This window comes from Metarhizium album (genome assembly GCF_000804445.1).
Source record: "Metarhizium album ARSEF 1941 chromosome Unknown scaffold_32, whole genome shotgun sequence".
NCBI lineage: Eukaryota > Fungi > Ascomycota > Sordariomycetes > Hypocreales > Clavicipitaceae > Metarhizium > Metarhizium album.
This window is the reverse complement of record NW_024467606.1, coordinates 51,164-69,735: the sequence shown is the minus strand read 5'-3', so window position 1 is coordinate 69,735 and position 18,572 is coordinate 51,164. Positions and strand designations below refer to the sequence as shown.

The window sequence follows — 18,572 nt, the reverse complement described above, 5'->3', positions numbered from 1 at the left end:
ATGCGCATCTAATGTATTTGTCAAGCCAAGTTTATTTTTCGTGCGGCATGTGTTCCATGTCCGTTCCTGGGAGCCAGCTCGAAACCAGCTACAGCATGTTCCGGTGTTGGTGTTGGTGTTGGTTTCTCAAACGGTGACACCGACTGAAGCGGCAATTCCGTTCACAGCAAGCCCCCACGCTGAATAAATCCCTTGGGGCATGCTGGCAAGGTGGTGGTTATTATCGAGAGGAAGAGGTCGCACAATTGTATCAGCTTGCCTGGAGGGAATACACGGATCGGGAAGGGGGAATCTGCACAAGAATTGCAAGAGGAATAGGAGTAGCCTTGTCGACACGGTCTAGCTGGGACGAAGAGAGATCCTACTTGAGATGTCAAGTGTGCAGTACTCAGGTACTTGGAGTGCAGGGACAGAGAGGCGCATTGGATCGCAAGCATCGAGTACCCAGGTACACATGGAGCTCAACATTTCCAACGTTGCGCCAAAGCACACCCCTTCTTATCAAGCGACGAAGCAGGTGCGACTGGAGACTAGTCTTGACACTGGATTACCCAAGGCGCTTGGTGGAAGGTACGCTACGCCACAACGCGCCATTGTGCCTGCCTTGACCACGGCCTTGCCATGGGCCGCCACAGACGACAGTGATGAACCACAGACGTCCTCGGATGGCCACGGGCTCCCCATGGGCCACGGCCAATGAATGGCCTACCGTCTTGGCCTAGGATCGACAGATGGGCTGGCAAATCCCACCCTCTTGTCTTCTCCTCTTGCAATTCGCACAAACATTCTCATTCATTCCCATCCGGGGAGGGTACTAGAGAGTTGGAGGGCAGGAGCGGGGACCGGAACCGTTTGGTAATTGGCTTTGGATGGCCAGGTAGCAAAGTAGGTCGGGTAAGACGAGACCGGCTCGAGGTTGGCTCCCATGTTTAGAGCTGCCAGTCCAGCGCATTTGGGGCGGGACCACGGCGACTCGACGGACAACTGCGGCCCACGGCAGTCTCGTACTCGTCCTCGAGCATGTCGTAGCCGAAGCAAGCCATCATTATTGCTAGCAAAAAGATACAAGCCGTTGTTGGCGCAGAGGGCAGGCAGACAGTCAACCTGCCCAAGCACTTAACGTTACCATACTTGATTAGATGGATGCTCAGCGATCAGCGATCAGCAACAACGAGACGGGACAACTCGAGGCTCATGGTTCGCTGTATGGCCGGCCGGCCAGGCCGCTGGGGCTTGGGTCGTTTCAGGCCTCGTGTGGCTGGCCACGTCCGGGTCCAAGGGTCAACGGGTTACCAGGCGCCCAGCAGCTTTGTCCGTTGACGTCCGGACGTTTTACTGGACAATGGGCTATCCTGCAGAGGCCTTGTCCAGTGCTTCGCTCGCCTCCCCAGCGAGCCTCCCCGCTGATCTTTGGTCCTTCCAGGCACCGTAGCCCCCAGAACTCGCCGCTGGCCCTGTCGTCCAACTCGGTACGCCCATGCGGCGGCGACAAAATCGTTCGACCTCGCCAGCCAGCTCCTCTTTTCCTCAAGCACACATTCTTCCGTCTTGGCCGCCATCAACACCCATCCAAGCAACTCCTGGTATCTCTGGTAAGTCCCGTCGTCTCTACCATCATGCGCGATCACCGCCTTGCCTCAATTTCAAGTATCAAATCCATATTGCCGTCGAGGCGCTACCCTCGTGCAGCACTGAGGCCCTGGTTCCCTCAGCCTGAGGTCGTCGACCAGCCTGGGCGGTGGGGGGCACCGTCAACTTCTATTTCACAGCTATTCGAATGTTTCTGGTCGTTCTCGTTGCTGATAATTCCAAAATACCACTCAGGTTTCCTCACAATCGTCATCGCAACCTGCCCAGCAGTCATCACTGTCGCCGCGCAAGTTGTGGGCCAACAACCGCAACCGAGTTGGCGCTTACCGCCCACGGCCTTGACGGCGCTCTTGTCCCTGGCTTGTCCCCAAAGAGGCACCTTCGACGAGGTGGCAGCCGATACAACAATCCCACAATCCAAGATAGATTGAAAAGGGGAGCTTCTTCAGAGCCTCGTTGAGCGACTCTTGTTTCTTCTCGTCCGGCGCCCGGCTGCGTCAACCCACACCCTCGTTCTTCCACGGGCCAAAGGCAAAACCCGCACAGCCGGGGGTACCCCAAGCCATCAGTCAACATTACTACCCGACCGGCCGGTCGCTTCCTCCGACATTTACATTTTCCAAAACTTCACCAGAAGAAAATTAATTCGGCGTCATGGCTTCCATGTCGCCCATCAATATCTCTGTTCCTGCGTCGGGAGACTCGTCCAGTGGGGGCAGTGTCTCGCCAAGGCAGACTGCAACTCCCAAGAATGTCGCATTTGAGCTTCTTTTCTTGGAATCGCCTCAATATCGAGCGCGCTTGCCCATGCGAGTACAAATTTACCCACACGACACTACAGACTCAATAGTCACAACCGTCAAGAACTTTTACGGCTTGTACTCTGGTCCCACTGGCTCCAAAGGTGTCAGTTTTGAGGACGAGCATGGAAACACACTCATTGCTCGGTACGAAAACTTTCGAAACAACATGGTTGTCTACGTTCGAGTAATTGAGGAGCCTCCTGTTGCCCCTACTGGCTATAACCAGCATCCACTCCACCAACAGTCCGTTGAGGCTGCAGAGTCCTACTATGAGCAGGAGAACTACCAGCCTCAACAGATACATGCCCAGCGCCATGCTCAGGACATCGCACGGCCCGGCTCCAGAGCCTCACGGAGGCGCAGCCGGTCTCCGAGCGGTAGTCGTGGCCGGAGGAGCGACTCTACAGGCACAAATGAAAAGCAAGGACGGTCCAGATCTGCCAAGGATCGCAGAGCCTTCAACCACGCACACTCTGATGCTTATAGTGACAGCATGAACGGGTACAGCAGTGGAGATGGTGCGCCCAGCAGTACTTCTTGTAAGAGCAAGGAGCAGCTTGGAACTACGGATATCAGTGTCGAGAATATTGTTGAAGGTGGCCGTCGCAAGCGAGCCAAGTTTGAGAGTTCGGTAAGAAGCCCCTCTAGCTGCGCACTGCCACGGCACTGCGACGTCTGGCTATCAGCCTCTGTATAGTGTCAAGATATTTACCACGAGAGTTCCCTTTCTGACCTTGTAACTTTGTACAGGAACTGCCATTGTTTGCACCACCCCAGATGCCTGCAGCCACCTCTAATCCTTCGGTCTCGCCCGCTCGCCGTGTGGAGCACCAGCGACCCTCGCTTCCTTTTGTACATCCTGGACAACATCCATTTGCCAACCCTCGGCCGATGCAATCGCCTCAAAGCTATAACAATGTCCAGCCTAACGTGTACGCTACGCCTGCGAATGGCCATCGCTCCCGCGACAGCATCGGGTACGCCAGCAACGGCAGTGGCGTAGGCTCTGGAATGGGAATCCTGCCCACTCCTGACCCCACGGTCGGGAGTTGCATGTCGGAGGAAGACAAGGATGTCGCCATTCAACTAATGCGACTCGGGGACATGACCAATATCTCTCACGGTCGCACATCAGCATCAACGCTGGACGATACCTTTAGTGGCCGAGCTGACGCAGCTTCGTCAACCGGAGCCACTAGTGATGGCGAGAGCGATGGCGAGGATGGTTTGCCGGCATCGCGCCGGCAAAGGCTGGATGCCACTGGTACTGCCAGGCTGATCTATCCATCCACCGAAACTGGATTCAGCCCGGTTGCCACTGAGGCTCGAGATGCCGGCTGTGATGGTGCCATGCGTGAAGACGGCGCTTCTAGTGGACCAGCTAGCAGCCGCAAGCCTATACAGGCGAAGGGCAAGCAGACAATTCCCAAGCACCGCCCTCCCCCTTCTGTATCCAAGTCATCATCGGTCCAAAAGCCTCCCAAGGTTCCCCGGCCCCTCAATAGCATCAAGACCAAGAAACTGCCTGCTGCTGCCACAGTCCCCGGCCCAATGTCCCCTGCGTCAACCACTCACTCAAGAAAGCCGTCAGTTGCATCGGTTGGACACATCCCCCTGCCTGGCGAGGATGAGCAGCCTGATCTGTCCACCAAGCCTCGCTGCCAACGTTGCCGCAAGAGCAAGAAGGGATGCGATCGTCAGCGTCCGTGCGGACGATGCCGAGATGCGGGACTTTCAGCTGATCAGTGCATCAGCGAAGACGAAGGCAACGGTCGCAAAGGGCGATATGGTCGCCACATGGGCGTGCCGATCAAGAAAGAAGAAGTCACCACTCCGGTGCAGCCTGCTCTGTTGCCCGCGGCTCCTATCACGACAGCGGCAATGACGACTGACAAGATTAAGAAGCGCAAAAGATAGTTCTATCGCCTACGACGAATGCCTTTCGACAACAGTCGGGCGTGACAGTATTGCGATCTTGAGATGTGTGTATGACAATGCGAGCCTTACAGCCCGATTCACTCGTGTGACAGAAGAAGCGCGTGATAAAGGCGCACAAGCGGTTCCCTTGTTTTCTTTTGGAGTCGTCCAACAGTCCTTACCAGGGCTCGCAACGCCAAACGGTGGTCAGAATGGTGTGTTTTTGTTCTGAAGTCACGGGGCCTTGTCCGTACCTTTGGAGCGGAAAGCGCTGGGGCAAGGGAGCAAAGTGATGCGCAAAGCATTTTGCTGTGGTCCTTGACTAAATTCCTTGCGGCAATGGTCCCCTCGGACATTTATGACTCTCAGAGGAGGATGTAATTATGACGGTCAATTTTTTTTCTGCAAGACCATTACGCTCCTTGATTGGCGTTGGGAAAGAGGATTTGTCGGAGTTTTTTTCTTTTTCTTTTTCTCCCCCTCGCAGAAAAAGGATGCCTGTATCTCTTGCGTTGCCTTTTTTTTTATATTTTTTTCTTTGCTTCTTGCATCACTTATGTGCGATTACTTGAGTCGTTTTCGGGTGGCTGCGCAGACGGGGAAGAAATTCCCGAGAACAGGCGCCGAGACAAGTAGGGGAAGAGGAAGAAGACGCGAAAAAAAAACTACAGAATGGTGCTATTGGAAATAATCTTGATCGAGCTACACCAGATGTTTTGATGTACGCATCGTGTATCGAGACGACCCAGATCTCATGCGTCTGCTCCCAATATTTGCGAGTGGACAGACAGGCTTGGAGGCTAAGTGGAAATACGGACGGGGCGAAATGCGAGGGGGGCAGTTATTCCTTGGTTTTGTTTGTTCTTGCTTTTCGATTTTGTGGCTTTTCTTCTTCCATGTTTCCTATCTCACCTGGCGAGGATGAAGTGCGATGCTGCAAAGGTTTCAGGTTCAGTCGGAAGGTTTTCTTTCTTTTGCTTTTATGCGTGTTGATCTTTTTTTTCCCCTCTCGTTGCGCTCTATTACGTCCCCCCCCCCTTTTTTTTTTTCTATATGATTATAGTGATTCGCGACCTTGTTAGTTCGGCCGGACGAAAGGAAGTGTTGAGGATGGCAAAAGGGGGTAGCGCGCGTATACGAATTGATTGTTCAGTCCTGACCTCTTGATGCCGGCCTCTGGTGGACTGTGACTGCGACGGGCGACGGGACGTGAGATTTACGAGCCGTCTGGCCCAAAGGGGATGCGCCAACGGAACCAAATCCATCGGCGATGCTCAAGTTGGCCGCGCGGCACCGGTGCGCCCTTGTATGTCTGTTTTCTCCTCGATTTCCGGTGTCGCGAGAACGTGAAAGCAACAAGCGCCGAGCAGGACGTACATGAGCCCCCCCTCCAACCCCCCCCGAATCGTACACTGGACACGAAGACTATTCACGAGCAAGATACCGATGCGCGTTCGCGTCGGCGCCAAACACCGACGCCCGGCTCCCCGCCGAAAGAGTCATGTATTCCACGACTCGCACGAGCGACTCCTTAAATCTCCACGATTGATCTCCGTCTCGAGGTCGACATTGACTTATTCCTAAACAGGCCTAGCGGAGACTTTTCGGGAAAAGCCGTTGCAGGGGGGTCCGCCTCGAACGCGGCATGGAAAGAGACCGATTGGCCGGTCGGTACCTTATCACGTGACTCTTCACGGGGTAAGTCCGTTCGTGGTTTCTATTTTTGACGTCATTCGCTGGGAAGCGGTGCCCCGCCATTCACTCGTTGGTGCGGGGTTGCGAGTTCCATGCGCCGCTGGAGGGAGATGTCATTTCGAGGCGTTGCGCGTTTTCGTTTCCCCTCGGCGCGGTGAAAGGGACGGCGGGTATGTGTTTATTTGGGGACTCCCGAGGGCAACGAGTGCTGCACTGGGTCAGGCTGGAGGGCTGGGCGTGAAGAGGGCCTAGAACCGGCCGGCGGGCGGTTTGATGACGGGCGCAGGCGCATGATTGTCCTTCCGGGGCCGGTGGTGGTGGGGCAGGGGATCCAACTTCCCTCATTTGCTGAGGCTACCCTATAGCTGACTGATGCTCGCTTTTGCTGTCGAGGCAACGTTGCCCTTGAGCTTTTTTCTTTAAGCATCGCTTGGATCGGTTTTTCGCACGATGCAAGGTTTCTCCTTGTGTGTCATGGCTTGGCTTTCTCATGGCTGTGGAGATGGAGCGTGGGTAGGCCGAATGGCGAGACTTCCACGGCCGGCCGTGGATGGAGTTCTGGGGGCGAGGAAAGCTGTATGCACAAGCGCAACACTTTTGTTTTCACGAGATGGTATTCGCGGTGGCCTGAGGATCATAATGTTCTTTCAATTATGCTCTTTATGGATTGAAACGAAGGCAAGTAGTTGTGTAAGCGCACAGCGATATAAAACATTAGGAGATCAGAAACACGGACACGACATGCTTGCAGCTTCTACACCAGACCAACAGATTCAACGTCCTGCTCGAAGCAAGCACTGGCGGCAGCGGATCCTCTGATCAAGTGCCGCATCCACTTTGACCACGAGTCTAGATGTATCTCCTCAGTGCAAAGTCCATGGACTCTGCTGACGTGGTGTGATAGGCAAACAGTTATATAGGATCCTATGACGATCTTTTATTCAGAGTATTAGGAGACATTTCTCGCCCAAGGAGTGCGTGTCGGGTCGAGCGTTGCAGCCAGCCTTGCGCCGGACGTCTCCGTGACGAGCTTGTACTCGAAGTAGGACGGATCTATTGCTCTGTGTGCCGCACCGGGAGGCACTTCGATGGGCAGGTCTTGTATTTGATCCCTTGCCTACCCAATGTGCGGCTGTTGTTGCACTAACTATTCGCGGCAGCGCTTGCGCCCTACCAAAGCCGTATAGTACTGGCGAAGGACAGATTCTCCAGTCGGGTGGTATGCCTTCGAGGAGCTTCTGTATTTATCATCTGCTGCTGGTTTATTTCTGAGCTCTTATGGAATCTACTTTGGACAATTCCAAGTAGGAATACTTGCAAATATATACTGTTCTTCTGGGAACGTACATCTAAGCCACTCGGGGAGCAAGGAGCTAAACTTACCAACATTCCTAGACATCAACAGCCTTGCTCGTAACATGCTCGGATTCAAGGGACGAGAATCCGCCCACCTGCTCCTGCTCAGTACCCTCAGTAATGCTGTGGGTATCCCCATTAGACCTTTGGTTGAATATTTGGCAGATAATCACCTCGGGTAGGTCAATGTCTTCATTATAGCCACTGTCTTTTGTAGGCACTATGCTGCTCGCTCGAGCCTGCATCACAACCCGCACAAGCATGTACATCCTCTATGCCCCTTTTCGAGTGGCTCTCGGCACCAATCAGGGCACATTTGTCCCTTCTTTGGCGAGCCTGACCAAAGATCCCCAGAAGATGGAGTTTGGTTTGGACTGATGGAGACACCTCGCGGCCATGGCCATCATTGACCGTCCAAGAGATGGTGAGTATGTTTCGGCTCAGATGTCAATCATGATCGCTGCTTCTCTTACCGTTGTGGCGTCTCGAATCGCTGCGACAGGTTGGAAATGGAAAGTCATGATTCAAAACAGGAAATCCAAAGTAAATAGAAAAAAAAAGACACGTAGAATATGGGTTACACGCAGCATCTAACAAAACGCTTACAGTATAGATGAATGTTGTTTCGAAGATACGTCCACGCATAAAAGAAGGGGTAGGCGCCAAGTGCCGTCTTGTCATATTGAGTTGTGCTCTCCAACTAGGTCTACTGAGGCACTTGTCAATGCCGAGCGCGTACTTGTTTTGTCAACTTGTTCTTGTCTCATGTCTTTCAGGGAATCGGCGTAATGGTGCAGCGTCAAACGCCACGAGAATTTGGGTCAGTTCTCCTTGAGGACTCCAGGGGAAGTAGTTGGCGACATTGGAGTGAGCAACCCCCATCTATCTCGAAATGCATTCTTGGCACCTCAGGCCTGGTTTAGTCCAAAGAGAGGAAACAGGTATAACTTCAACGTCGTATTTACACTAAGCTGAACTTGCATCCGTCGCCGTCCTGCCCATGTTTTTGCACTGCAATTAAGGAATTGACTCAGCAGCCCGCCCTTTGCGCTCGAGTAACTTTATAGAGGGCGCCTAGTGACAAGCAAGCGAATAGGGCCCGACAAGAGTCAGGGGCTCTTTACCGCCGAGTTGGAAATTGTGATGAATCCGCATGGACCAATGCTGCCCTGTAGGTTGTCACCGCCTGCCGACCGGGAGATGGCTGCGAACAGGAGACAAATTCAGTTTCTGAGTGGTTGACAACATTGCTTGGACGGCGCTCTGACAGTGACAAAGTGTCACGCCCGGCCGTGGCTCGGAGTTGCCACAGTGTCCCGGCCCTGGCAAACCATGATGTTCGAAGAGAGAACAGTGGCCCACCGATATGAAGAGCCCACATGTGCATTGCAAGGCTCAGTTTGTGGGCGTGCGTGGTGGATATCCGGAGCAAATCGCCAGGCACAACCATTGTAACGCACGTAGTAGACATCCGAAGCCGCTGCAGAATCGGTGCAGAATCCTGATGCTCGACCGCAGACCGGACGCCGGAGCGGCGGCATAAGCCCACTTGCTCAGCATCGTTCAGACTCTTGACGCCCCGCCCCCTCAGCTTGAATGCTGAAGCCGCGTCAAGCCACCGGCACTGGAATTGACGACAAGCCTTGTTTGTAGTCTTTGACTGGCGACAAAGTTGGCAATTGCGCCGGTTCTGTCCTGCTCCAGGCGCAGTGTCGGGACTTTGAAACGGCAGACGTGCATTATTACAGCCTTGGCGTGGCTTGAGTCGTCGCGGATGTGACCTTGGCAGTGAGGTCAGGCAACGCCGTTCGTAGCTGTCGTAGTTGTGCCGGCGTTGGCGCGTCTCACTTCTTTGTGTTCTTGATGAGGCGAAGTAATGAAAGCTGTTGGAACTTGGAAGATTGCCCATGGAAAGCAGGCGCCTCGACATTTCGTCGATTTGTTGGCTGATCAAGCTGACCTGACCTCTTGAGTTGATGTTGATGCTGCTTATCGATGTGACTGTCCGAATACGGCAAGTTGCCTCGGCCGGTGCCAGTTGTTCCTTCCACCAGCCTCCAAAACATATCCACCTTCCTCGGCACGTGAGCAGTTGAAATAGACCGAGACTGTTCACGGTTGATTCTATCCAGGTCTGACTCCTGACGACTTCATCCCATGCGACAGTTGTGGCGGCTGCACCCGTGCTTGGATGAGTTTCCGGCCATTTGGAGATGAGACGGCTGGTGCTTTGAAAGGCGCACTGGACTTCCGCAACTCACTGGTATTCTACCCAGGCGCTAGCGCTATCTAAAGAGCGTCAAGGCGCGCGCCCGAGTTTGCGCCAGAAATCCTTCACTGACTTAAGTACATTAGTTGAAGTTGAAATTTAAGCTTCCGCTGCCGGACCTCGGCCGATCCCCTAGCTCTTCCGGCTGGCGACATCCTGCAACTCATCCTTGGATGTCGGCCTATCGGAGTTTCGAAGAACGGATAACATATACATAGACGATGGGTGTGGGTTGAAGGACTTGCGAATGCACAGTGACGGCCGCACGAGTCGGCGAAAGTCTCATCCTTGCAATAAGAGGACGAGGAACAGGCCTGCAACTGACAACACGTTGACGAGGCTGAACAAATTTTGCAGAGGGGCTGTTGCCAGACTATGCATCTTCTTGGGATGCCTGGCCCTGTCCCGGGCCTTTCTCACCAACCAGTGACAAATAACAATGGTTACTGGAGACTATGGCAGGGGACAAGGGGGGCATAACATGGGCACCTAAGTTATTGTATGCATGTTCATACATTGCATAACATACCGAATGATGGGTTCGCGTGCTCCCCAAACACCTCGCGTCGCCACATGCTGGACCCAAAGAGCCCACCCGGTCAGCCTCGAGAAAGACCAATAACAAGTGCCGGTACATCCATCCTCACCCCTGTGATCACCCGGCGGTATTATGTACGTATTATGTATCATTTCAATCTTGCGGGTTGGGACATCCACTGTCACCGGACGGGGACAAGTCGTCTCGTCCCGAGCCCACAGCACCGCTCAGACTCTCCTGTCCGATGTTGTCTTTCGCTTGCTTACAAGATCTCACAGTGAGTGTACAGGGCAGCGTGCCTCGAATTAGCCCCGAGCACGCGATAGCAATGGGAGAGGGAGAGGCGGCGTCATTCCAGCAAAACAATTGGGTGCTGGTTCAACTGGGCACATGCATGCGATACCATTGCTACAAGGTCCAGGTCTCTCTGAAGAACGCAACTCGATGATCAAAGTCAGGGAGCAGAGGCATAGAGCTGCTTGTTCGAACCTGGTAGGCCTCGGGATCTGATTCGTCATGGCGGCACCTTGTTGCTTGTTTCATTTCCACATCGTGCGAGCTTTTGCGGACGCGGAGCACAGACTGAGATCGGGGCCTTCATTTAAGTTATTTATTATCTACACAGGTCCACTTTGGGGTGCTGCAAATGCGGCTCCATCTTTCTTGCCGTTGGGGTGGTTCCGTTTGCCCAGACTGCCAACTTATCACATCAAGGTTCAACCACCAGGCACTGTCCCTGGTTGACGGTAGGGGAGCAAAAGGGCAAAAGCTCTAGGTCCGCCAGAGGGCCCAAGAGCTCCAGCCCTCAGAAGCGTCGGTTGAAGTTTTGTAGGTGTTGCTATCACCCTGCCCCTGTTATTACCAGGTCCGGGTTGCACCACATGTCTTAAATGGAGGCTTCTCGCCGCCTGCCACATCATGGACATTGATTAGTTGGTATATGCAGTCTCTTTTCACCTTTGATCTGTTTGCGTTTCTTTGGCATTCCGTCTTTTGATACATACAACTGCTTGCAGTCCTTGGGAGAAATCAAGGCCAACCTCGTTGGTTGCGACTTGAAGCTCATCTCCTGGGAAGCTATCAAATACCAAGCGGCGCTCACTTGGCTTGGTTTTCTTTCACAATTCTCTCCACAATCCTTCGCCGGACTTGTCGAACTTGGTTCATACTTTAATTCGCCGAGATAGTACAACCGGGTCATGATCAGAATTTGGGCTTTGTAGAAGAAAGCCATTGCGCCGCAACAGCCATGGCCGACGAGACGACGGTCGATCTGAACGAGTACAATGGAGGCTCCCTGGTTGTAGCATGTACGGCCTTGTTGATTATGACCTGGTTTGCCGTCGGGCTACGGTCATATACAAGGTTGTTTTTGATGAAGAGTTACCAAGCAGACGACTGGCTCATGCTGATAGCGCAGGTTAGTCCCAGAAGGCCGCGAAGAAGATGGTTGTGTAGCTGGAACAAAGTGTGCTAATCTAATCTTCCCACCCCAATGCAGCTCATCTTCACGGTGACGTGCGCATTTGTTCTCGAAGGTGTACGGCGCGGACTGGGCAAGCACAATGCCGCTGTTGCTGACGAAGACGACCGGGTGGCTGCTCTCATGGTAAGCGGACTCATTCCACCGTCACCAATTTCGCGCTTTCCAGGGGCTGATTCACGTAACTGGGCAGTGGCAAGCGCTCACCATTGCGATTTACATACTCGACATGATGTTTATCAAACTCAGCATTGGCGTATTCTTGCTACGCATGGCGACGAGAGGGCGGTACATCTGGGTCATTCGAGCCTCTGTGGTCATTGTCGCGCTCTGGAGTCTGGGCATCTTTATATGGGATGTGTTTCAATGCACGCCAGTCGCGAAGCAATGGGACTTTAGGATCACGACAGGTCACTGCGCAGGACCAAATGAAATCATCTCGGCAGCCTATGCTCTCAGCGTCATGACAGTCTTGTCCGACTGGTTCTTTGTGAGTGGGCAGCCGGTCAAGGTCTCTACGCATCGAGAGGGCGAAGTTGCGGCTGACCACGCGTGTGCAGGCACTCATTCCCATTCCCATGCTTTGGGGCGTCAAGATGACCAAACAGGCCAAGGCCACCGTCATTGTCATTCTCGGTCTCGGTGTATTGTGCGTCTCTCGCCTCCCGCTGCTCCCGCTTCTCGTCAACCTGGCGTGGCACTAATTCAACCTACAGCGCTAGCATTGCGACGCTTGTCAGGCTCAAGTTCTTGTCTGGTCTGGAAATGTCCGACGACTTGTTGTGTACGTTGCGACTACTTGTCCCCTTGTTACCCTCCGTTCCGAGGTGACAGCAAGACCTGAAACCTAGACTAATACATGACCCACGCAGTCTCGGTTACAGACGCGACGATATGGAGTCTAGTAGAACCAGGCGTCGCCATCATCGCATCCAGCCTGGCTACCATCCGGCCTCTCCTCCGGGCCCTCAAAATCCGAGGCTTCCTGTCGACCGACAAGTACCCCGGCAGCGGCATTTCAGGGACGGCACGTTATGCGCATGGCAGTCGAAATACGCGTGGGTCTATGCCGGGCTACGGTCCCCACGACTTGTCTCTCCACAGCGTGCCCAATAAGAACGACACCTATCCCGGCCATGTCAGTATCAGCATTGACGAGTCCCACGGCCAAATCCAAAAGAGCAGCCAGGATAGCGGCGACGCGTCCAGCGACGCCAAGAGTGAAACCTTTATCATGACGGACACTAGTCATTCTCCTATGTCGAGAAGCCATGATCCAAGACGGACAGACCGACCCATGGACAAACCTGGCGATTTGGAGTCCCACGGACGGGAGTACCAATTGAGAAAGGGATGGGGCGTTGAGTAGACCATGGCAATAAACGCCCCCCCTTTCCCCCCCTCTGCTTCAGTATCGCTGTACTTTCGCAATAGAAATTTGTCTTTCACGTATTACCATATACTGTAGTGCTTAATGCGTGCCCGGCTGGGTGGGATAACCGGAGTTGAGGCTTCTTTCTGCCCGGGCATGTTGGCCTCGCCTGCGGATTCGGACAAGATATGAGTATAGATGCGCCTACTCCGTACCAACGGCGCTGAACAGCCCCGACCTTTTCCCATCCAAAACCACAGTGATGTTATTATGTTGGCCGATGCTAGAGTCCGAAACGGCACGTCCTGTACAAATGTCCGAAAACGACTGGCACACACGCACGTCCCGAGGAAGCCAAGCATCCCGCCGCTTCCGTGCAGCGCCAATCCCCAATCCCACACAGCCCGCGTCATCCCATGTTCAGAAACCGATTCCAAGGCGCGGTGCGGTGCCTTGCTTCCATCTGTCTCTACATCATCTCCCCGTCTCCTTTGCCGTCTCTCTCTGCTGGTTCCGGTCGCTCTCCGCATTTTCCTCGTCTCCTCGACACGGCCGTCTCGTGGCCTGGGCATGGATCTTGACCCTTGCTCCGGGGGATTTGCAACCGATCCATCCTTGGGCGTCGGGACTCGGAATGCGACGGCAGCCGTGTGCGCGCGTTCGCACAGAGCCCTCGATCACTGCGGTTTTGTGCCATTTGTGCGGTGCGGTGCGGGAAAAGATCCGCGTCTGCGCGGCGCCGTCCGCGTACCAAGCAAGTATGCTTTAAACATGCTCCGTACCCGGGCACCCAGGCACCCAGCCAGGCACGCACTCCGTACACGTACACACATGCCCGTGGATCGTGGTCGCGGCTCGTTCTGAAGATACTACCCCCCGTGTTGAAGGATGCAGGACCGCGTCGTGGAAACTCACCACGAGTCCGTTCCGTCGGCAGCTTGGAGTGCGGGACCGCACAGAGCGCCTCGCAGGCTGATATCGAGTCTTGTTTTCGTTCTTCTCGTAGCAAAACGCTAGTTGGTGCGCCAGGGGCAGCTTTCGACGAGCCCGACTTTGCTGCCAATGTAAAACGGGCAGTGCCCCTCTCGATGCGTCCTTTGCCCCTCCTCATGGCTCCCCCGTGCTTGCGCTCCTGGAACGTCGGATTCTGTAGCGGACGGACATGGGTCTGCGTCATGCAGGTCGTCGAGTGGCGTACGGGGGCGGTTGCGTGACGGAGAAGGACACGGAGTACCCATGAGAAGAAGACGAGACGGTGGCTAGGGGAGGGAAACGCTTTATGGAGAGAATCAGGAGCAGCAGCAGCCTGGGGGGACCGGGGGCTTCCCGGACCGGGCATCTGGTTTAGGTGCGCTGTGCCGCCGTGGAGCTGCTGGAACGGAGCTGCTGGCAGGGTTTGCAAAGGCTGATGAACGTGAATAACTGGAATTCCTGCATCTTGCCTGACGGCCCCCGGCTCACTGGGCTGGCACTTGGGTGTTGGGTGTGGGAAGTGTGGTTGAAGGTCTTGGTCGCTTGTTGCGATTGGTCTCTCGACGTGTTGCTTGCATATATTGACTTTGGTGACACTGCTGCCGCCGACTGGGTGACCACGGGGGAGACTATGTGATTTACGAGGAAGCCCTCTGGGACGCAGATGCGGGTGCCGCGCAAGAGACACAGTTGGAGAGAGGAGGCGTCGCCGCCGTTTTTGGGAACCGACTTCGCCCTTTGCGACGGACTTTTTGCTCTTCGCCTTGGCTGGCAGGAACTGGCGCAATGCGGTCCCCAACTTACGGGACGTATTCCATCATGGGTACTCCGTACTCGATTCACCCGGCGAGTAGCTCCCGAGGTGCCACGTTCCAGTCCTCTTCCTCGCTCCATGTGGGAGCGAGGACGAACCGCCCCATGATTTTACCCATGCCAACGCTATCTCCGCCTAGGACGCCCTGTTGAGGCTTTTCATCGTTTTCTTCCACGATAACCGCCGTTGTGAGGAAGCTCATGCCCGCTGCTGGACTCATTTCCAGTGTCGTGCCGCCCCAGTCAAGCTCTACCTTGCCCGACTTGCGGACGTTGAGCTTGCCAACCATGCCTCCATGTGATGGGAGTTGGGAGCGAAATCCCTCGTTCGCCTGCTCTTCCTCATCCTCGTCGTCGTCGTCATCGTCGTCGTCCGAGTTTCGGTTGGAATAATCGTCTTGTGTCAAGTCGACCGCAACGGCGGTAGCGCTGGGAGCATCCGTGACATTGAATTCTTTGCCTTCTGCCTTGACTTTGGTCTTGCGCCGAGGCTGTGCTACCTCCTTCAGAGGCGGAATGAGTGGTGGGAACTGGAACAGATACAGACGTCCATCTTTGTTGGACGGCCCCTCTGCCTGTGTTTCCCCTGCTTCGTCTGTGACCGTCACGGCTCCGAGTTCACCGGCCAGTAGATCCAAGTCCGCCTGGATGGCTCTCTCCTCGGGGTCTTTTGGTAACTCCCTCTTAGGCTTCGTAGCTAGGATTACCTTCTTCTCCTCCTCCGCCGACGCGACCTTTGCCACCGCGTCCAGATCCATTGGGTCTTCAGAACCTGGCTCCTCTTTGATCGAGACCTGCTTTCCATTCGTATTCCACACGCCCTCTTCTGGTTGATCCATTGGTGGCAGATTGCCAGGCCCTTCTCCGTCAACCCATAAGCTTTCTTCCTCTCCGGTAGCATTTTCGGCGGCTTCGAGCTCCGCCGTTGTGGCCACGACAACCCCTTGCTCCTTGTGTTCTCGTCGATATATACCCATGGGCATGGTGATGGCAGTACGACGGCTCAGCGCTGCCATCATCGCCTCGTCGTCGCTGTCGAGCTCCTCCTCCGGCGTCATGACGTGCAGTTTGTCTGCATTAATTCTAGCCTCGCGCATTCGAACATCCGCTTCCGCAAACCCCTTTCCCTTGGATTCGGATTTTCCTCTGCCGCCAAAGACGGCCCCTCCGGCGGCTGCGCCGCTGCCTCGGCCAGCCCAACCACCAGCTGCTGAGCCACCTGGGCGCATCGTTAGAATTGACTGCTGTGTGCTTGTTGAATGTGACCGGCGACATACCAGCTCCGGCAAAGCCGCCAGAGAACGGGCCACTGGCAGTGGAAGTTCCTCTGCCTCCCCTGGCCCCCATTGCATCGCCACGGCTCCTTTTGCTACGGTTCCGCGAGCGACCGCGCGCCCTTCTCTCAGCGGCCGCCCTCTCATGGGCTTTCTGCTCCTCTTGACGGGCTAGCTTGTCTCTATCCGCTTCGTCTCTTCGAAGGATCTTCGGTTTCAGTCGCCCGCCTGTAGTCGTACGAGCCCCTGCAGCCGTGCCTCCTCGGCGGGTGGAGACTCCGGTTGTGCTTGAGGATGAGGCTGCCGCTTCGTCCAACGTTGCGGGAGTCGCTGTCGTGGCTTCATTCGACGTTCCGCCGCCGTCGAGTGTCTCGCTTCCGTCTGCTGGAGCTCGCCTACCAGCAGCGGCGGACGTGGCGCTTCCACGACGGACTCCTCTGCCTGTCGCCCGGCCTCGCACCATTTTGAAGACCGTGTGCCGAGGAGGGGGCCGTGTTATTGGGACATGGGAATAATGTCGAGAGACAATCTTTTTGCAGTCTTTACAAGCTGCAGAAGATTTGGGCGGTGGGCAAAGCTCCATGGATCATGGACCATGGATCGTGGTGGGGGACGAAATTCTGCCGCATCCCCCACTCTGTGAATGGACGCGGGGCAACTTCAACCGACGCATCTCAATGTATGGGACCGTCCTGCGCAGCATCGTCCTTACAGATGATAAAGGGCTGAATGAAAACTGCTACTTTCGCCTGATTGGTGGCTTGGACTTCTGGACCGCTCAGACTTGGATGTTGCCGCACAAAATGGGGTTTGCCTGCGGGCTTCATATTTTCATACGCTGGATCTTGTCATGCTGCCAGGCAAATGCGCCGACTTGGTTGGCATGATCGGCCTGGCCGCGCCTGATAGGTTCTAAGCTGGCATCGTTGCGCGAGAATACATCGTGACAAAAAGTACATGTCTTACTTTACACAAATCAAGGCTTCCTCTCCAAAGTGGGCATGTATGCTCCCTTCCTTGGCCAGCATGGACCCGATCCATTCCCGGCCCGACTCAACTGTTGGCGTTCCAAACTTGACGACGACGCAGCCCCTAACGCGAGCAGCGGACCACAAGACCCCTCCTGCAACTTCGCTTTCGATCCTTCTCGCTCTCCATTGTTCCAACTCTGTCATCCTCTTCGCCTCATCGTCACGGTCTTGCTGTGTGCGGAAGTCGCGGGATCCCAATCGCGGGAGCGCGTCAAACTCGGAAAGGAAGAATGATGCCAACCGCTCCGTGGCGCGGCCTCGTAGAATCAAGGTACCGAATAGACTCATTTTGTGCATCGTTAAGCGGAGCTGTTGCCCGACAGCCTGTGTTCCTTGCTGAGAAAGTATGACCGTGTCTCTCACCAGGAGACGATCTCGTCCACCTGGCTCAGCTCCAAGCCAAACTTCGTTCCGCCCCGTCCAATTGGTGAAGCTCCAATCCTCCCCTCGCGCCGTTCGACCCGCTGTCACCCAGTCCAAGAGACACAGAGATGATTGGGGCGAGAGGTGAAACAGCTGAGTTTGAGTATAAACACTATCTTCAAACGGCTGTACAGGATCTGGCAGCAGACACAAGGCGGCTCCCTCATCCAGCCGGACCGTCATAAGCTGGCTGGTGACGACGTCCGGAGATGGCGATTTAAAGATCTTGGTGTGACCCTGGGTGACGAGACTGAGGCTGGCGCCGGTTTGGACATGAACAGAGAGACTGACTGCATCTCCTGCCACCAAACCGCCCCCATACGACAGGAGAAAGACCAGGACGCTCTTCCGGCCGCCAGCAGGCGAAGTGGGAGAGATGAGTTTCAACGGATACCGATACGAGATAGACTCAAGCCCGCTGGCACCCCCGGGAAGTATCCTGGCCACGATTCGGCCTTCACCAGGCACCGAAGACGACTTGGGAAACGGCAGACCCCGCGGATGGATCATGGCTGGACAGAACGCGAAGCTGAGCTGACCTTGGGCCTACAGCGACATGCCCTGTGGAAAGGATGGATTTCACATGGGAGAGAACGTGGTGGAACCTCTCAACGGGTTGGAATGATCTGGCTTCCTCGTGCTCTGGACATGGTGTTGAACGCCAGGAGTTTTTGGATCCTCGTCGCCTGGTTTGGCCGATGTGCGGAATGGAATTGGGCCAATGATACGAGATGGAGAGCCGGACGGAGAAGGGAAGAAAGTAATGGAGTAACGGAGTACGCAAGTACGCAGTACAGTATGCAGTTCGCAGTGCTAAAGTTCAGTTATGAATTAACGGAGCATCTCGGATATTGCACACTGCAGGAGAAAAGCCGAGCCCCAACTCGCCACACCACCCACCCACCAGCCACCGCTCAGGCGAAAACGCGGGCAGCTCATTGGCCGGTTGGGCACAGTCGCCGGTGTTTTGCCATGAGACAGCATGTTCGACCTGCCTGCCTGCCCACTTGCCAAAATAAACCCAGCTCGACCTGAG

The 18,572-nt window shown here is 55.0% G+C and overlaps 4 protein-coding genes across 4 annotated transcripts; 2 read left to right on the top strand and 2 right to left on the bottom strand.

Annotated features, from left to right (window-relative positions):
• Positions 1-2,244: 2,244 nt before the first annotated feature.
• On the top strand, positions 2,245-4,310 carry MAM_07504 (Zn(2)-C6 fungal-type DNA-binding domain protein; the record flags this gene model as incomplete). The annotated part of the gene is made up of 2 exons (XM_040826302.1): positions 2,245-3,024; positions 3,144-4,310. 2 exons carry the CDS (start codon positions 2,245-2,247, stop codon positions 4,308-4,310), a joined length of 1,947 nt encoding a protein of 648 aa, XP_040675664.1.
• A 7,107-nt stretch (positions 4,311-11,417) lies between these two features.
• MAM_07503 (integral membrane family protein) lies at positions 11,418-13,020 on the top strand (the record flags this gene model as incomplete). The annotated part of the gene is made up of 6 exons (XM_040826301.1): positions 11,418-11,588; positions 11,670-11,777; positions 11,845-12,141; positions 12,212-12,300; positions 12,368-12,435; positions 12,524-13,020. The coding sequence occupies 6 exons, from the start codon at positions 11,418-11,420 to the stop codon at positions 13,018-13,020; spliced, it is 1,230 nt and encodes a 409-aa protein (XP_040675663.1).
• Positions 13,021-14,834: 1,814 nt separating this feature from the next.
• MAM_07502 (RNA polymerase III Rpc4) lies at positions 14,835-16,545 on the bottom strand (the record flags this gene model as incomplete). Its single annotated transcript, XM_040826300.1, has 2 exons — positions 14,835-16,027; positions 16,086-16,545. 2 exons carry the CDS (start codon positions 16,543-16,545, stop codon positions 14,835-14,837), a joined length of 1,653 nt encoding a protein of 550 aa, XP_040675662.1.
• A 499-nt stretch (positions 16,546-17,044) lies between these two features.
• On the bottom strand, positions 17,045-18,046 carry MAM_07501 (urease accessory protein UreD; the record flags this gene model as incomplete). The annotated part of the gene is made up of 1 exon (XM_040826299.1): positions 17,045-18,046. The coding sequence occupies one exon, from the start codon at positions 18,044-18,046 to the stop codon at positions 17,045-17,047; it is 1,002 nt and encodes a 333-aa protein (XP_040675661.1).
• Positions 18,047-18,572: the final 526 nt, after the last annotated feature.